The following is a 19,829-nucleotide window of genomic DNA, read 5'->3' on the forward strand; positions in this document are numbered from 1 at the left end:
TGGAGGTTTAGTAGAACATGACATGTGACATACTTTGAAAGATTAAGAGCATCGTGCCTTTTCTGCTGAGCAGTGTCAGCCAGCCAGAGCTCACCATTCATGGCACAGTCCTGCAGCTGAAAAGCTGGGAAAGACTCCAGTCCAGCTCACAGACAAATCTGCACCAGGTTTGAAAAATCACTCGGACCTGCCAAAGTAAAACCTTAACAAGCACAACTGCCTTTTGAAGCAAAGTCTGTACGTGTGCAGTGAACACGCTGATGAGGGGCACAGGCAAAGATGGCTTGTAGGGGACTGGGTGCCTTGGGTTTTACATTAGATTCAGAGATGAGGAGAAAGCACTGAGGATCAGCACCAGCCCTTTGGACAACAGACAACTGGGCAGAGGATGTCCTATCAAGATGAATATGGCTCATTCCAGAATTCCCTCTCTACTCATCTTCTACCTCAGTTTTTTGCTGCTCATCCATTTAAAAAGTAAGATTTGTGCTTTTTCTTATTGTTCTGACATGTCCTCTGGGTAGATGGCTAGACATGCACTTCTAGCAGGAAGCTTGTGTTGTCAGAAGGCTTTAAAAATTTGATGGAGATGCCAAAAAGATTTGGTCCCTGAAACAAAGTTGTATGAACTCATTGTACGATAGTTTGCCTGGTCTTCATGCTTAAACTTTTTTTTTTCAATGAAGAATGAAAGCAGGATGAATACCCTGCTTCATGTATTGAAAGTACAGCAATAAATTGTTCTGTTAAAATTGTACCTTTACTTTTAAATCTGTTTTCATACTATTCATCCAGTAAATTTAAAACTATCTGATTAAAACCTAGACTAATACAAAACACTTTGCTAATGTTGTTCCTGCTCTGTATTTTAGTAGCACACATTGCTTTATTATATAAGCATTTTTAAGTACAGCCTCCAGAGAAATCAGATCTTAAACAACTGTGATATATTTGATGATCTAAATATCCCCATTATGAGGGAGTATAAAGGTCTGACTATTTTTATAGAGAAATACTCTCAGCAAACTTCTGCATAAATAGAAGCTTGCAAAATATTGGAAGTCACAATGGGTTTCCTTGATAATTTTGTCAGATGGTTGAGAGTAAATATAAGCCAAGGAGGCTAAATGGCCTCAGCTGGTGAGGATGATAAATGTTTATGAAAAGCAGTAGCTCTTGAACATGTTTAAAATGAAGACAGGCAGGATGTGTGTCTGTCTGAGAAGCCTGTTTGATTTGTGTCTGTTGAATGTGAATCACAGTAAGACAAAGCTTTGAGCAGCTGCCATTAAACAAGAAGACTTGGCATTAGCACACAGTGTTGTGTAATCTGGGTCACCTTCTGTTGCTGCATCGCTCAAATTGTTACTTGGACAGTTTACAGCACAACATAAATTTAAGACTGAAAAGCAAACAGATGCATTTATAGCAACCAGCACTGAAAAACAACAAACCAGCAACCCAACACCAAACCACTTGAAGATACAGGAAAAAATGCAGAATGTCATAGAAACATCATTTTATCATTTTCATAATTTTCTCTTTTGGGGATGTGCTGATGTGTGGGAAAGCAAAATGTTTTTTCTACATTAATTCACAAAAGGACATGCTGGGAGGGCAGGGGGGAGTGACAAAAAGCAATTTTTAAAGTCTGCATACTGTAGGAAGAATAACCAGAAAGTCTCTGAGACAGTCTGCTATCTAATTAAAGTGAGTTACAGGAATGAAGTTAGCTAAGAAAATTTTGTTTATGCATGAGGCAGGCAAATTGGAACAAAATGTTAAAGTGTCGTGGAATGGAGTAAAAAGTTATGTGGTCATAAATGAAAAAGGTCCCATTAGAAACCCTGTACACAAAGAAAGCACTGCTAGAATGTGAAGGAGAAGAAAAAAAAAACCCTCAAGAACCAGTTTAAAAAAGATGATGAACACAAGTTCAAGTTTTGGCTTTGATCTTGGGTGAGCTCTGCTCAATGCAGGATGCCAAAGCCAGGAAGAGTACCTGCCTGCCACTTCGTGCCTCTTCCGTAGCACAGGTGGCTGGGGTGACATCTCACACGTGGCTTGCCTTTTCCCTGGGTTATGGCCATATGGCCAGTCTCAAGAAAGAGGCTTTTCAGTCTTGGAGGACTCTTCTCAGCTGGATTTGTGGCTGTTGCAAATTGATATGATACAAATTGATGTATGGGGATGGAGCAGCTACACCAGGAACATATCTCTACCTAACGATGCAGTCTGTTTAATGACCTTGGTAGGTCTTTTTCTCTCAAGAAAGTTTGCATGGCATTTGAAACTGCTAACAATTTCTGTTAACAAAAACATAACTGAGAACAGATGACACAGAAATAGAAGATGAAGAATTGACTGCAATTACTTTCTTTCTTAAAAATTAAAGCTGAGAAAGACCAAGATAGGAAAGCTGAGGATTAAACAGAACAGAAATGATTACTGATATTTATAGAAGTTATATCAGCCTTTACATTCTTAAAAATTGATGTAGTGGATTTGTCTTTCCCCTTCTTCTTATCTTCAGGTCCTGCTTAAAAATCTTTCTTCTACTTATTTGTTCTAAAGAATTTGGGAAAAAGAGTATTTAGAAGCCAAGGCTTCCTAAAAACATACCTGCATATAATGTTTTTTCCAGCTCATCCATTTTCCTGATGTGAACAGAGGTATGCATACATTGAAGAGTGTCCCATACAGGCAGTAGATGTTGTAGTAACAGTTGCAATGATATGGAAGCATTTTTCAGTAATGTTGTTACATGAAAGCAACATATTCTAATATAGGATAAAATTAATACATTGTACTAAAAAGAGATACAAAGAAAGTTATTCAACATTATTAAAATAATTATGTGCCCTCTTATTTGTAAAATAGCTTATGTATACTTTTGAATATAATGTGAGATACTCTTTAATTACTGAACAACACTAAGTGTTGAATCGATGGCAAACTTTTGTTAAAGTCTTCTGACTGCACTTAAGTCTTCTATAAAGCTGAAGGTCAGGATATTAAAACATGTAGTCTTTTCACTTGTGGCTTCTTCTGAATGCCCAGGGTAAGTAAAAATAGTATTTTACATTTGCTATGACTAGTAACAACTTAACATCAAACTTTATAGTGACAAAAATTTCAACCTGTAAATTGCAGCCTACCTACCTACAAACAATAACCTTTTATTTTTCCCAATTATTATTCCAATTGTACAAAAAGATTTTGAAAATACCATTTCATTAATTTAGTCTACTGGAGATGCAACTAATAGATGATGCTGTCAGGTGCAACACCTGTACAAATACAAATATGGGTAGTTAGAAATAAACGTACTTGACAAAAGACCAGGTATAGTTCCATCCTGCAAAGGTACGTTTTCAAAATGATTGTGGGTTTAGTCCTTGGCACAGAAAAAAGGAACCTGTTGGAGAGCCCTTGATACCTTCTTGTTTGTACACTAGCCTGCCCTGGGGCAAAAGCATCTGTCAGGGTGCTCTGATGTCCGCTACCATAATACCCCTGAAGTGAAGGGGTGCTGCAGTGAAGGTGTGGAGGCTGCACACCCGCCCAGGGGCAGGGTTCCTCCACTAGCAGGCAATGCTTCTCTAATTCACATTTTGTCTTCATGATGTCAGTGCAGAGATACCACAGCAAGCCTGTGGAAAGGTGAGGGCACATTGTTAAAAATCTAGCCCCAAACTCCTGTGTTACGTCTCTGGGGGCTCTGCTAAGCACACATTCCACAGCTGCTTCCTTCCTGCACTGGCTTACTGATGGAGCTATGAATCAATTAAAACAAAATTGTACCTACTTAATTACCCTGTGCCTCTTTCTTTTTGAAAACTTCTCTTTTGCTGACACTGGTAGATTTTAGTTTACTGACACAAAATTACATCCAATGAAATATGCTAATTATCTTTTCATTGCCAGTCATTACTTTATATACTAAAGAGTTTTTCCAACCATAGGTTCTCAAGTCATATATGTAGTAGTGTATTTCTTCTTTATATTTCCCTGCTTTTTTTTTTGATTCCCAATCTCCAAAAAAAAAAAAACCAACCAGAACAGGAAGATGTCAAACGACACAGAACCAATTATTTTTGTCTAGGGACTCTATAATCAGAGAGAGTTTGAGGCTTTGTCCAAAATTGCAACCGTAGGAGCATGTGAAGTAGTATTCCCTGTTCCCTAATGGGAAGCTAGTTGCAGAGATGTGCAAATTAATCTGTGCCTTGTGCCAATGGGTACAAGTATTGCATGCAAGCTGTCGATACTAGTTGCTTTTAAAGAGCATTTTGTGAAGATAATTTATCTCCACAAATTACACTAAATGAACTACTTATAGAAAATTAACCTGAGGGGCATCCAGAGATGGTCAACTCTGTATGAGGAGGGACCATGAATCAGTAGGTACAATAGTTGACAGGAAGCATGTCCCAAATCCAGAGCAAAATTGATAACTAATTGATGTCGTATTATTGTCTAGCAGGAATTGCCAGTATATAGCTCTGGGAGGAGAGTTACTTAAGAAACAGAGGAAGATAAATTACAATAAATACAAGTATATCGAGGCATTTATTTTGGAAATGATTCTGTGTAAAGTCAAGTGCAAGTTCAGAATCTTTTATCTTAATGCAATATCCAACAACTTTTTAAACTAATTTTAGAATAGATTATCTATCACTAATGCAGAATTATCTTTTCCTTCTGGCAAAAAAAATCAGTTTACAATATTTTATTTCCCTCAAACATTAATAATTTAAGAATGGAGTTTAATTTGGGATTACTGTTAGTGAAAACAAAATACCTGAGCTTTATTTGTATCCCTTTTCCACCCCTCTGAGATGTTGACAATATGCAATTTTTCCCCATGGACAAGAACTTTTCATTTTCTCCAACTATTCCCATTACTCACACAACTTAATTACTGCTTAATTACTGCATTAGGAATAAAGCTCTACTTATAAAGAGACTGGTGGGTTTGCTCATACTGTGAATCCCTTATGCACACTCAGATGATGCAAGTAGCTTCCCAGCAAAGTATTGTTTGGGTGCACACTTGATGAGTTCATAGCAGCCTGGACACTTCAGCAGATGGTCATTAGCCCCTTGTGGAGTGTGGTGCCTGTCAGAGCTGCAATCAGCAACGTCTGAGCACAGGCACCAAGGGTCCTACAGCTTTCCCTGTCCCTGCTGTTATATGTTGCATCTATATCATATCAAAAATGAAATACCTTTCAGATGTTTGCCATCACAGCAAGTTTAAACCAACAGCTTCTTGACTCACTTGTAAAGGTGTTGGGGTTTGTGCTGTTTGTTCTTGTCATTTATGCATTTTATTATGGAAAACACCCCCATGTCTGGAATCAAATGAAACCTAAAGAATTCAAAGGTTAGATTTTTTTAAACAAGGACATAACTTTTGCAAGATGGATCCATTTGCATAAAAGTTACATTAAAACATCCCAACCACAACCATATGTGAGCCTTTCAATTCAAATTCTTACATAGCACCTGACAGTGCTGCACCTACCATTCCAACAGCAGAGTGAGACTACCAGATTACAGACCTCTCAGCTCTGTGCTTTATAAAGAGGGAACTGTCGACACTGAGAACCTCTGGAGGTTAAACATCCCCAAATCCTGTATTAGCCAACCAGAAACTTCAATGCAAGAAAACAGCATCTTAGAAAATTTAGCCCTCAGATGACACTGATTTTGGCAATACAGGTTAAAACTCTGAAAGGTATCTCCACACAGTGTTTACTTCTATATCTATCTATCCACAGTGTTTTTTTTCCCTGTGTTAGTTTTAATGAACCTAGGACACCTGGGGAGACCTGTCCCAGTGTAACTCTCCGTCTTTCCCTCCCCTGTAGCAGGAAACCCAGGGAAAAAATAGCAAATAGAGAATCCTCAAGTCTGGATGGCCAAATACCTCCCTACTGAAAGCTATATGGAAAGGCAGATATTTTGCTGTTCCGCGTTGACAGGAAAATGACATGTAAGGCACAGGAGAGTAATCAATCCACTATTCAGTACTGGCTACGTCCAGTTTTGAGTGCTGCTGTGAGCAAGAAAGAAGCAATTAGGAAAATGCTGAAAAGAGACAGCAAAAATAGGAAGACATTTAGAAAGATGTGCCCTGTGAGAAAGGGTCACGGGGAGAGAAGCCTGAGGGAGGACATGATTATAGTCTTACCTGCTAAAAAGAGAACGGCAATCAAAGATGACGATGAGATCAGTTGCTCCCTGTGACCTTTGGAAGGGTAGGCTCTGCAAAATAATAGATTCCACATTCAGCAGAGAAGATTTGAGTGAACTTTCCCAATTGAAGGATAATTAAACCTGTATATCAGAACTTTTTAATGAACAGGTTAGAGAAATACCTGCCAGAGACTGTCTAGACTGCTGTTTCACAGCTGGTGTCACACAGACGAAGGGCAGCCAGCACCACCTTCGGGCAATCTGTGAAGATCTGGGGTGATGGAGCCCCAGAGAAGCAGAGGTCCCTACTTGCCCTGGGGGCTGTGGAGACACTGAGGCTACAAGGCAGCTCAGACTCAGCTCCTGGGCTAGGCAAGTGGATGGCTCCCTTCCTGCACCACAACATGGTATTATCTGCTGTTCAGACAAAGGCAGCACCGCATCCAGCTCCACTAGTTGCATTAACAACACAATTGTCGCCTATATTTCAGTTAGAAAAATAACCTACCCTCGTTCTTTGAGACATTAAGTACATAATCTTAATTTTTTTAGTACCCTGTGTTTTAAATAAGCTCTTCAGCTATTGAATCTACTCATTACAATAGGAACAGATAGTGTCCACATTCTAGAGATTGAATTTCCAGGTTTTTGAGTCAAATCACTCATCCTTTTACTTGCAATTTGAGAATACTCAGATTGGCAGCATGATGCAAGAAAATAAACAGATTACTAATAGTGCCATTTTCATCGTTAGAAAACCTGAAAAGGAATGGAAGACATTGATTGCCTGCTGAACCTAAATTTTACTTTCAGCTTCTCATTCCACATAAAAAAGCAATGTATGGCTGGAACCTCCTGCACCAAAACAACTATCAGGAAATTCCTAGAAAACTCTTTTGAGTGGCCTTTCTGGACATGTTACAACAAATCAACATTGTACTAGGAGTCTTCACTCTGATGCTTCATCTGAGAGAATTTTAACATTTCATTTTCATGACAATAAAAAAAACTTATTTATAAAACATGATGGTTTAAAAAATATGCATCTATATCCTGCCAGCTACCAAGCAATAAAAGGTTATGTATTAATCCATTTGCATTAATTTCTGATATTCAGTGCATTCCTCTAATAAATAAGGCAGAGAAATAGTAATCTAAGTGCCTTTGATCCTGCCTACAGGGGTTTGCAGCCAAAGACCTCTCAAGGATACTACTGTTTTCTTTTCTCCTTTTTTTGATAATTCACATCTCAGCATTAAGAAAATAATTTAGACAATGCCTCAATCTCTAGGCAACCTTGATTATTCCCTTTGCTCTTTGTGGTGGCCCAAAGAGGAAAAAAAGGTATTGGTATTTACATCTTTTAAAGGAAGCCTTTAAACCTAATTGACTCATCTAGAGTCACAGACAGTAGGCACTAAGTAGGTGATACATATTATTTTCTAGATTGAAATTACCGATTGATTTCTTGCTTTTAGAGACTGACATGTTTCATCAGTTCTCACTGTACTGTTCTATCTCCTCAGCCATTCACAGTACTATACCCTGTGAACGCCCTCTCACGCCACCAAATAACAAAACCAAACCCAACAACCCAATCCAGATAAACCTTTTTCCAGTGAGATTCTTACGTTTACTTTATATTGTTTATACTTTATTCGCCCCTAAATCGGGTCAATGGAGAGGCGCTTCCGTCATTTGACAAACACTGCGATTGACAAGGCTTCTGCACGGGCAGCCCGACGCGCAGGGACACACACACCGGGCAGCCCGACGCGCAGGGACACACACACCGGGCAGCCCGACGCGCAGGGACACACACACCGGGCAGCCCGACGCGCAGGGACACACACACCGCGCAGCCCGACGCGCAGGGACACACACACACCGCGCAGCCTGACGCGCAGGGACACACACACACCGCGCAGCCTGACGCGCAGGGACACACACACCGCGCAGCCTGACGCGCAGGGACACACGCACACCCCGGGCAGCCGCCGCCGGAGCTCTGAAGGATTTATCCAGGCAGAGCAAAGCACGTTCCTCTCCAGGCACCAACAAAGCGAGGCTGCAGTGCTGCTGCAGCTTCAGGGTTAGGGCAGCTTCTGCCCGCCTGAAATCCCTTCAGCAGGGGCAGAAATCGCACTATCTCTAGAGATTTCCGTGGGTAGGAAAGGCGCGTGGGCTGCTAACCCGCTGCGCACCGCGTCCCTGCTCCAGCGGCTACGGATCGGGGCCCTTGCCTGGCGCTGCCTTCTCTGCTGGGAAGTGCTGTGCTTGACTAATTGTGGCCTGGGTGGATGCTTGGGGGAGGAACTCCTTGCTTCTTGTTACTGCTCTTGCTTGCCCGCCCAAGGCTGAGCATACTGGAATCCTGTTCCCTTAACCTTTCCTTGAATAATGAGACGGACAAAGCATCTTTAATTGCCTCAGTCAGGGAATCTGCAGACAGGATGCTTCCCTCAGAGTGCCTTAACCACAGTCACCCAGGTTGTGAGTAAACAAGCCAACCTGTGTTTCCCAACCTAAGTACTCAGCCAGGGACACAATGCCCCGCTATTTCCTTTGCTAACTGCTTCTGAGGTACCACTGTGTTCTTACATTGTGGGACTACGGAAGGGGAAGGCTGACTACCCTTTAAAGTAAAGCCCAGGGCTGCTCTAATTCACATTCAGCCTGCCAGGAGAGTCACAGGAGGAGATGAAAGGCAGCATACATTGGTCACACTCTTCCCTTGACAGTTCCAGTTCTCCCTTGGGGTTTCTAACAGGGATGCTACTGAGCTCTTCTTTAGCTCTTTGTTCTGAAGGGGGCCCTAGCCCTGAACTTGACCATGACACATTTCTTCCTTTCTTTCAATGCAAGCTAGAGGACTTTGAAAACAATGTAATTTCACAGAAAGCCAAAACAAGGACAGACAGACAAAGATCAGCCTGCAGGGATCCAAGCCACTGCAGTTTAAGTAACGTTTTTTGACAGATGACTCACAGCAGGGAATCCAAAACTCTCACTATAATAATCAGAAGACATCTGTATATGGCAGCACCTTCACATGTGTTTTGCTGGGTTTGGTGGCAATATGTAGGTACTTAAAAAGCAATTGTGGTACTGCTCACACCACAGCCAACCATGCACGGATCTGCACATAGTCAAGTGTCCTCACAGCTGAAAGATCAGACTCTATTATCAGCAACAAGTCTGCAGTATAACTCACCGGTCTCCTAACAGCTCGAAACAGAGCCCCTAGGAGTACATCTGAACTAATGCAAGTCGCTCTGCTGCTGCTTGGACATCAGCCACCTCCAGTACAGAGGCCATGCAGTTGTGGCAGCCTCTCAGCTGAGAGGCAGAGCACGTTAGATAAGGCACCATGCCATGCTAACACAGCTAAATGGCACCTGGATCAGACCTGGCTCAAAGCATGCAAAAAGGAGCACTGTCCAGACCCACCTACCTGCATCTTGTTATTATACAGGCATCTTGCCAGGTTTATCTCTCAAATGCAAGCAGGCAGTGCTAAATATAACATAGCAATCTGCTGGTGATCCTGTTTTGTTGGGGTGGAAGAATGAACTGCAGCTGAGAATTACATACACAGTTCCTGTGTATGTTTATTATGGGCCACATGAGATGCAATTCGATTGCAGTGGCCAAGATACAAAGCCTATAGGCCACATGGTATGTTGGTCCTCTTCAAGTCTGTAGACTCCAAGAGCTGCTAGAAGGGCAAAACCACTGCTGAGGTCTGATACAATAGAAAGAAGTCATAAGTGTACCTGCTTCTCTCCAGCAGCCCTCTACCTTCCTTTGATAGCCTCGTGGATAAAGTACAGAGCGAAAGTACCAGTGTTCCAGTCTTACAAGATAAGTAAAGGAAGCTGCATAACAAAAGTAATACCCAATGACAGTGAGAGAAGCCAGAGAATGGCCCTGATGTACCAGAGATTGCATCAGAGATATTGAATGGGAGATGTGTAAAGCCCTCATAGGCTCTTTTTGTGCCTATTCAGTCTGAAAACCAGAAGTTAAAAGAATCTTGAAAGTAAAGCTTCACTTTGATTCCTACCTTAAAACGTAGGAAAATATGAAAAATGTATCTGTGGGAATGATAATCCAAGCCTCCTCTTTGATCACTGTCTGTATATGTATTTGGAGCAATGCATATCATGACAGCAGAATGCAAATAAGTGCCTCTACAATGCAACTGCCAAAAGAAAATATCTGGCCAACATTTTGTAGGACCAATTCAGACTTTCTAGATAAACCCATTCCTTCCCTCACATTAAACACAGCTGACATTTGTAATTCTTTATTCACTACTAATGGTACTGAACATTTTGCAAGCCTCAGTCCATGTGAAAACACCCTCTGCTTGATGTAACAAGAGCTATCTTTTCTGTTCTCTCTTGAGTATGTCTTAAATGTCTGATCCAATTTAGTCTAACATCTACCCATTTTGGAGCTATTGGGGAAGTGCAAGAAGAGTAAGGTGACTGAAATAATTTGCTGTTTTCACATTTAAAAGACTGTTTCCAAAGGACACTGGGTTTCCTGAAGAACAAATAGACAACTCAGAACTGCCACCACTGTCCCTGGCAGTCAAGTGACAAGACAGAGGTGTTTAGGGGCTAAACTCATTGGATTAAACAGGGGAAGGAAATATTTCCTAAATATTTCCAGCAAACACACTGACCTAGTGTTGGATGTATGGACAGAAAGAAGGCAGGCAATTCTGTGCAGCCTGTAGAACAAAGCCAAATCTACCTCTGCTACAGCCTAAAAGACATAAATACTCCTTAAGATGCTGCACTTTGCTTGGGGAAGCACCTGTCAGTTCAGAGATACATGTAAGCGCTTTCTGTCCCTGTAGATCTCTGTAAGCTTTCTCACTGCCCAGGGAACTGAGAATAGCTTACAGCAGAGCTGCTATATCCCCATTCAACCTTCATCCCTGAGCTGGCAATGATTTTGCTGCAGTAAGATATGCTTAAGTTGTAGGTACTTCTGATATTCTACTAGAAGCATTGAACAGCTCTGTTTTCAGCTTTATTTATTCTGGTTTAACTTTGTAAGTCCACTGGCATTACTGAAGATGCTGCTGTGCTATGCCTAGTCAGGACAAACATTGCTTCCCTTTATATGGCCAGGAAATTAATGTTTGGAATCAAGAGTGGTTTCTTTTAAGTAGATGGAGAATTATGACTTTTGAGATACCTGAGATGCATCAGAATATCAATCCCTAATCTTAAAGAATCTGAGATTCTTTAAAGAATTTGATTGCTTGGCAACAACCACCTCTGCTCATTATCTCCCAGTTCTTAAACATTGAGGGAACTTTCTTCCTAATTGCTACTAAAAGCAAATAGAGACTGTTATTACTCTTTACAGAGATTGTGTAACACATAAGCAGCAATCAGAATATGTTTGTATCCTGAACTGGATAGCATAGAAGCATGTTGTTCCTGAGGAAACCCACATGATAACTTGCCAATAGTATTTAGTTGTGCTTCAGTTTCAGACACGTCAAATTTTCTACAGACAGGGGAACTCTTTCCTGACTTTTATTAACATAACTGCAAACAGTTGAGAGTGATTTTCCTGTTGTCTTTTAACCCTGCACATCTTTTCACGGCACGGCTCTGAATCAGCCTGAAGAATTCCAGGTCTTCATGGGTGACTGCTTCTTTTCTGCAATCACTGATGAGCACCAGCACTTCCATTAACCACAGGCACGAGGTTACGTATGCTTATGGCAAACCTGGCTTCCCAAAAATAAAGGACTTTTATGAAATCATTATGGAAAGTTCAGAGAAGTGGATGCAGGACAGATAGTAGATGCAGAGCTTTCTGCTCTAGTTGACACAGTTTTGAGCAAGTCATTTGGACCAGATGATCTCTAGAAAACCCTTCCAACTGTGCCTATTCCATGGTTCTGTTATGTGAACCCTTCTCAGTTTAGCTGAGCTCATTGCAACAGTACTGGTGTAGCAGTCAGTGCAGGGAGTATGTCAGAAGTGCTGTCCAACCAATTATGGAACTTTTATTACAATGCAGTAATAAAAAGGTCTTTAGAGTTTGTGGGAAACTTGTTAGTGACAAGAAAAGTCAGGAAGTGGAAAGTATGAGGGAAAAGACTACAAAGTATATTTCAGACTCCGTTTGAAAAAAGTAGACAGAGAAATCAGTTACCAGCCTCATTTAAAAAAAAATAAAATCTCAGTCTCCATCATGTTACCACTCTAGTGCAGACTTGGTGACTATCTCTTCAGGACCACCTGCAGAGCAGTAGGAATATGAACATGGTCCTGAATAAGGCCCCTCACTCAGAAACATATCCTGACATCAAGGCTGAAAACAGTCTTAACACAGGGGAGAAACATCCATGTGCAGAAGAGAGTTTGAATGTTGTAATGAATGTTCAGCTGTCACAGAAACATCTGCAAAACTTGTCACTTGCCTTTAGAAAATTTCTAGTGTTTTTAAGATCTTGACCTCTGTGAGAAGTCCAGTGATTCAGGCTTTCATACCACAGTCATCCCCTATTCCAGCTATTACATGCCTCATTTCTGTTAATCTTCTCTAATTAGTTCTGCTTCTCAAGTGAAGTACTAGGAATCTAACATTTCTCTGTGCTAACAGTGAGGGCTTTGCTTTCATGTTCAAGGTCAGTCCAGCATTTTACCTTGTAAAACTCATTTGTCCTGCCAGTACTTACACTTGTACACCACATTTAAGTTTAGAGTCTTTCAAAGACTTTGACTGGCTTTAAAGTTATCGTTAAAGGTGTGATCATGCCACGAGTCAGCAGTCATGTGAGTGTGGAAGAACGGGTTTCTTCTGGATCCTTTCTCTTCCTTGCAAATGTGCAGAGAAGTTTTTTTTTTCCTCATGAGGTGTATTTCACATTTTGCAAAATCTAAGCAGATTGAGCCTTACAGCATGGGAGTAGGCAGCATCTCAGTTTTAAAGGTGGGAACGCTGAGTTGCAGAAAGGTCAGCTGAATACCTTGCTTGCATACCTTGTGAATACAACCCAATACCTTGTGAATACAACCCAATACCTTGTGAATACAACCCAAACCATCTCCCTGTTCAAGCCACTAACTTTTAAAGATAAAGCATCTGTGTGTTACTTCATTCTTACATGTAGGCTGGCTTGTATCTGTGATGCCTATTGCTAAATAGAAGGATTTCCTTTGTATATCACTACTTTCATTTGATAACTTGTGAGGATTGGTGAGATTCAGTGATTACTAGAAGCATGTGATGACTGTGGTGTGAAGATGAATGGCAGGAGGCATCCGAGCCCCAGGCAAGATACACACTTTACTCCAGCTGATGGTCAATTCAGAGTGGCAGACTATTTTCAGGTTAACAAAACCTGACCAGGCAAGGGGGAAGTCAACCTTCAGCAATATATAACTTGGGCTACAATCAGTTGAAACAGCTTAGATTACTGCCATTGCAACTGTGGATAAAATTTGCAGTTCATCTAAATAAAAAAAAAAGGTCACCCAGCTTCAATGGTTTTAAATTTAACACTGTCATGAACCGCAGATGGATGTAATGCAGGAATAGGAACAACAGAATTTCAAGCATTTCTGTGGATATCAGTTATTTCATAGGCAACAAGTAAGAAAACCTGTTAACTGTTCAATGTACTTCCCTAAAATAATATATAAATGCAACATTCAGAAATTATGTAGCTGTATATCTGTCCCTTATTGATCCTTCCAATAACATCTCCTCCTTTCCAAGGATGTTCCAGAATAAAATGATAAGCTGCAGGGCTGAATTGTGTGCTTGAAATCTGGACTGAGCAGGACACTTGGCACCTTACTCTGCTAAGCTCTGAATACGATTAGATCACCCTTTAGACTGTTGTCAAAATTATGGTGTGCCACAAATAGAGGCTGTGGCTCATGGCATTCAAGACAGTATCCTGGAATTATGATAAGTGGGAAAACACCCTACTTTCCTGTGGGTGGGCACTGGAATATTTCCCATGCTGAGCTAAACTATTTAGAAAAACAACATATTTTTGAATCCCTCTTCTTAAATTTTCTCAAAAGCATGCTTGTTACAAATTAACATAACAGAAACTTAACTGGAGTGCTGCCCTGTTCATAGGATATTAGGGACTGGACCATGGTCTAGAAGATAACATGGGACAATAGTTAGGAAGGAAAGGCATCCTGGCAAATTGCTTTAAGTCCTTTTTTTAAGTCCAGGTTGTCACCCAGACATGTTCATAGTACAGTAACGTAAATATCTCCACTTTATTCTCTCTCTCTGGCTCAGTGTGTGGTGACAATGGTTTTATCATTGAAGTATTTTCTCTACAGAGCACTCTGAGTACTGACAGCTCTTTTCTCTTTCCCTCCTTCACACTGTCACCCTTCTATATTTGCCTTGACACTGTCTTCACATACTCTTGACATTGTTCTGACAGTTAAGAAAACTCAATCACTGTAGCAAACAGCCATGACAATGCGGAGAAGAAAAGTGTTATGAAAATTGTTTAAGGAGCTGTGAAGAATTTATAGACTGGTGAAAACAAGATCCTGCTTTTTCAAAACCATATTCCTAGCGAGCTTTCAACAAAAACTGCTTGAGAAAGCTTCAGCTGGGGCTGGGAAAAGCCATCCCAAAGAAGTCAGCTGACAGAGATTCTCAACCTGAAATTCAGATGTTCCAAAGTGACAACCCCTCTTACTGCCATGAGCTCAGGTCCTTTAGGAGGGCGAACTCACAGCACCTCCTGGAGAGTGGGGCATGCTGCACTACTCTGAAATGCTGACTCTAGGAACTCTTCACCCACACTTTCTCCTAAGCATACCATTCAACTGGGATCCCCTTTGGGGGCAGCCAGGAAAGAAAGGTAGTAGAGGAATAAGAACATCGCAACAGGTCAGCTGGCACATTTCTACCCTTTGCTAACAATGAAGTAGAAATCTCTCCAGGAAGAGAGCACCACCCCAGCAATCAATCTAACAAACACTGAGTACTGTGGAACAGGCAAAACCCCCAGCATGAGTGGAGTAAGCATAGTGACTGTTAAGTGTTCCTCTGGCCAAATTAAACTGAGCAACTTTTTAACATTTTGGGGATAATAGAGACATACTGAAGTGCTTAAAGACAACACATGCACCTAAGTAGTAAAGTTCTGTGATTCCTGAAGTTGACAAAATTGCTACTCATTTAAACAGGAATTCTGATCATCAGGAACAGGGTGGGGCTGTTTGGTGGGTTGGAGTTTTGGGGGTTTGTTTTCAGAAAAGAAATCCCCACACACATACAGCTTTGATATTACTCCAAATTCTTGGTGCTTACAAAAATACCTAGGTAATACAAGAATTACTTTTAACAACTCCTTTACATTATGTTTGCACACACAAAATCTGTATCTTACCTGACAAGCACAATGAAAGCACACTCATTGCAGAGCCCCAGGCCTTTCTCAGAGAACATAGGGACAGCAGGCACTGACCCTCTCCTCAGGGAGCACAGGCATCTCCCACGCTGCAGGGCTAGCCTGGCAGCACACACCCCAAATCATCTGGCAGATGCTTGGACTCCAGAGCTATAAGAAACTTTGTCCATACCCTCCTCCACTCCCCTTAGCTCCCTAAGGAGGGGCAAGGGCCTGGTGATGCTAATTTGTAATCTGTTGACAAACCTGCACCTGCTTGGCACAGCCACCTCAACAAGGGATCTGACCCACACTGCTGGGGAACTAAACTTTCTGCTTTCTCAGATGGAATCCATGAATGAAATCCATGGAAAACACAGCAAGTCCTGCACATTATGTCTAGCATGTACATTTAAGATTGCAGGGTGAAGAAAACGTTGGTAAAAACTTCTTGCAATGTCAGAATTTACAGGAATAAACCTCTATCAGTTAACGAGTAAAATTTGTTGATGACAAGAATGTGTTCATCAAATAATGAACACATGATGCTAGGAGCAAACTGATGCTCATCTGGTTAATTTTGTGGCTAATTTCCCATGTTTGATCATGGTGACAAAAGCACAGGTAAGATGAAACCAGAACAGAGATAAAATAAGCCTAAAGAATCATTAGCAGAAGCAATATGCTTCAATTTATCCAGAGAGACAATTAAGCTTTAAATGAATCTGCCCAAGATCTCTTTATTAAGAAATAATGGCTCAAAGGAGAAGGCACCATGTGGGTGAAACCCGTAGACTACAATCCATAGTCTAGGTGCTAGATTGGATGATGATACTCAAACTGCCTTGGCAAACTGAAGGACAAGCATTTTAGCACTCCTTTCCTACACTGTTATGCCTACAAACTCCCTTGATTATTAATGGAATAATATTTATTACAGTAGGTTACCATGGTCAAATCAATAGCAAAGTGTCTTGAAAAGACACCCTAGCTGAACCTCTAATTAAGTAAGATATTTTGTTCCTTTTAAAAGAGGCACTGTCGGAGTAGTACAGTAACAGTGCCTTGTTCTGTTTAAGGCTATCTATAATTAATAATCTCAATGATCAAAGGAAATCTGATCCTAAGAGAAAATTGCTTATGAGAATCCCCAGGTATTAAGTACTGAGAATTACTTCTCAATCTGCTCTGCAGTACCTCTGCCCAGTAAGTTGTGTGATGCCCCTTGGGATCATAAAACAAGCCCTGTCATAGAGCTTTCTGCAAAAAATGCTCCCAGTGAGATAGTCACTAGATATTAATCATGTATTTGTTATTGCTATCAAACCTTACTTTTTTTCTTTTTCCTGGCCAGACCTTTATTGATACACATAAATTTTATTTATTTATGTAGTACAACTTAGTGCAAAGCTGAGTCAGGGTGCTGTCCTATCATGTACTCTGTACCAGTAAGCCTGAACTGGTTTCCGTGTAAGAAGAATACTTTCCCCAAAACAGGGTATTCTTTCTGTTTTTTCATCATTGTATAGCCACCAGAGTTTCTTTAGATAGATAAAGCTTCCTGATATCAAATTGTGGAGGCTCTAGTTCTCTCCACCTGCTTGCTAATCTTACCTTCCAATTCCCAGCCACTAAACCACCACGATCCCAAACTCCCCCCCCCCCCCCCGACCTGTGTGTTAAGAACAGATCTGATTGCTTTGTGACACAGAACTCTGCTGTCACTGTGACAGGGATGGCTAAAGCCTATATCCAGTGGAATAGGAGGCCAGTGCATCCTTGTTGCCCTCCAGATCATTTTGTGGAGTGTGAGCACTTCAACACAGCTCTCAAGGCATCTGTGTTACCCTGTCAGCCTGGTGCCAGAAGTGACCTGGTGTCCTGAGGCTGCAATTATTGTAGGCTCCCTTACCAGGCACACAAAGGTACTATAAACTTCCCTTTGCTGTCTGTAAATCCAAGTCTGCTCTGGATCAGGCCTCAGAGGAAGAAAAGAGGAATACATGGAAAAATCTAAGGCAGAAAAGATTCTCGGTCAGATCTCTGACTGTATAGCTCATGCTAGTGTAGTTGGTCAAATTTCCCTAAGTTATAGGATGCCTGCTCAATACTTTGAGCCTGGAAAATGTTTGGAAGGCACTAACACTTCAGTGTAACACTTAAAAAAAAAGTCACATCCTTCTTTTCCATGTCTAGCACACGTAGGCTTGCAGCTTGAGATTTTCTTGTCTTAAGGCACAGACAGGGAGCAGCACGTGTAGCCTGCTCTGCAAGGGAAAGGAAGCTGGGAGCTGAGGATGACAACAGAGCAGGCAGAGCAGTGGCCATGCTATGAAGAGGTCAGTCCTACTGGACCTGAGCAAGGCAGGCGGAGCAGATGATGATGGCAGGTGGGGTTAGCCACAGCCCAGTGACTGCCAGACAAGTATATAGTGATGCTGCACTCCCTAAGTCAGGATTGGGCCCGGTTCTGGGGCACAATAACCAGGGTCAAGCTGTGGTCTAGCAATCACCAGGCAGGTCCATAGTGAGGTCAAGCCCAGCAGTCAAATCCCCAGGAGAGGGGACATGCTCTGGGTCTGGCAGGCAACAAATTTCAGTAGAATCCTATACCTGAGTTGTGGGTAATGACAAAAAAAACCCAAAGATGAGCTGGTGATTCATCACCCTGAGTGAACTTCGGGATAAAAGGACAATCTGATATCCTGCTTTTCTGTGACAAAAGGCTCCCGATAACTTTGAGTTAGAATAGAGACTTTCATGTTGTAGAGACATAAGCTGCCTTAGAAACAACTTTGGCTGTGGCTGTACTGCTAAATGATCCAGCATTTTTGGGGATAATGTATCATATTGCTGCATCAGTACTAGTTAAAGTTTTAAAAAAATCAGGCAGACATTAAAAGGAGTTTGTGAATAAATTGTAGCTCAAAGGGGTTTTTTTTCTGTTATGATTATGTAGGAGAGAAGTAAGGAAAACTGTCACCTCAGTAGAGCATCTGGACTAGTGTGACACAAACAGCCTTAACACCTCTGAAAAAGTCACCAAGTGACTCAGTCAGACAAGTGCTGTGACATAAAAATATGCTAGGGCTGATGAGAGCAAGAGGTCTACCAGCCCTGTGTGGTCTGGCAGTGTCATGAGCTCAGTGTACTTTGCAGAGAACATCTCTACAGTGTACTCTGAAGTGAACTACACGTGTTCTGCTGCGAAGTGAAAGGCAGCCAAAGGAGCTGCATAAATCACCATGTGATAGAGCCAGCTCCCCACCTGAACACAATGGTAAACGTCAAGCTTTGTGGATACCAATAGAGTAAGAATTCTGATTTTCCCAGGAACCTCCAAAAATTCATTAATATCTCTCATAGAAACAGTTTCTATTGTCCTGCAAACTCAGTTCAATCCAAGTTGACAGAGAAGACAATGAGACCTGCAGCTGTTATTGGCTTTTATTTAACTTCCATTCTTTCATCTGATTGCACTGCATTGCTGTCAGGTGCAATCACGTTCTGGGGTGCCAGTTCTCTCTAGGATTGTAGTATGGACATGGAGAGGGTGGTGGCTCTTAGGGAAAGTGGAGTTGAAGGAACAACATCTCTGCAGGTTACTTAGTGTGTTAGGGGTGAACATGGAGTTTTGCCATGAATCAGCAAACAGTTCTTGAAATCAGGGGAGAGGAAACCATGGTGGTCTGTGGACTGAGACTAGGAATTTCATATCATGTGGTTTAGAGTCTTATTAAGATCTGCTTCTAAGATTTTGAAATAAAGTGCTGTAAAACCATGAAACAAATCCATTCTTCCTCTGTTACAAATCAGTAACTATTTTTAGAATGCTACAGTAAAGTTTATGAGCAGGACAGGAAAGCTACCACAGATGTGCCAGAGCCAGGACCATGCTGGAGCTTCACTGTCACGTGAAACTAGTGTTCAAAAGACTAACCCTCTGCAGAAGCCCCCATTATAGCATCCTTCTATCCTACTTATGTGGATCATGATTGTATCATTGTTGTTCACCAATCTCAATGCTATGATCTTGGTTGGCCCTGTTGGTAGCTGCTGTTCAGCAAGAGAACAGATGGAAACTCTGGTTGTGCCAATCCCCCCTGTATGGGACACCAGCCTATCCCAAAATACAGGAGTTGCATTTCTACCCAAGCAGTCTCTAAATCCCAGTTGGTAATCAGCTCACGCAGAACTAATTGTAGGTGATTTC

The 19,829-nt window shown here is 41.5% G+C and overlaps 1 protein-coding gene across 1 annotated transcript in view; it reads left to right on the forward strand.

Annotated features, from left to right (window-relative positions):
• Window positions 1-401: 401 nt before the first annotated feature.
• The window catches only part of CRB1 (crumbs cell polarity complex component 1), a gene marked incomplete at both ends in the record, with an annotated part of 97,893 nt that continues 78,465 nt past the window's right edge, over window positions 402-19,829 (forward strand). The window contains one exon of the mRNA XM_084266078.1: window positions 402-477. Coding sequence (XP_084122204.1) covers window positions 402-477 — 76 coding nt within the window. The remainder of the gene's footprint in view (window positions 478-19,829) is intronic.

Source organism: Gallinula chloropus (genome assembly GCF_964237585.1).
Source record: "Gallinula chloropus genome assembly, chromosome: 6".
NCBI lineage: Eukaryota > Metazoa > Chordata > Aves > Gruiformes > Rallidae > Gallinula > Gallinula chloropus.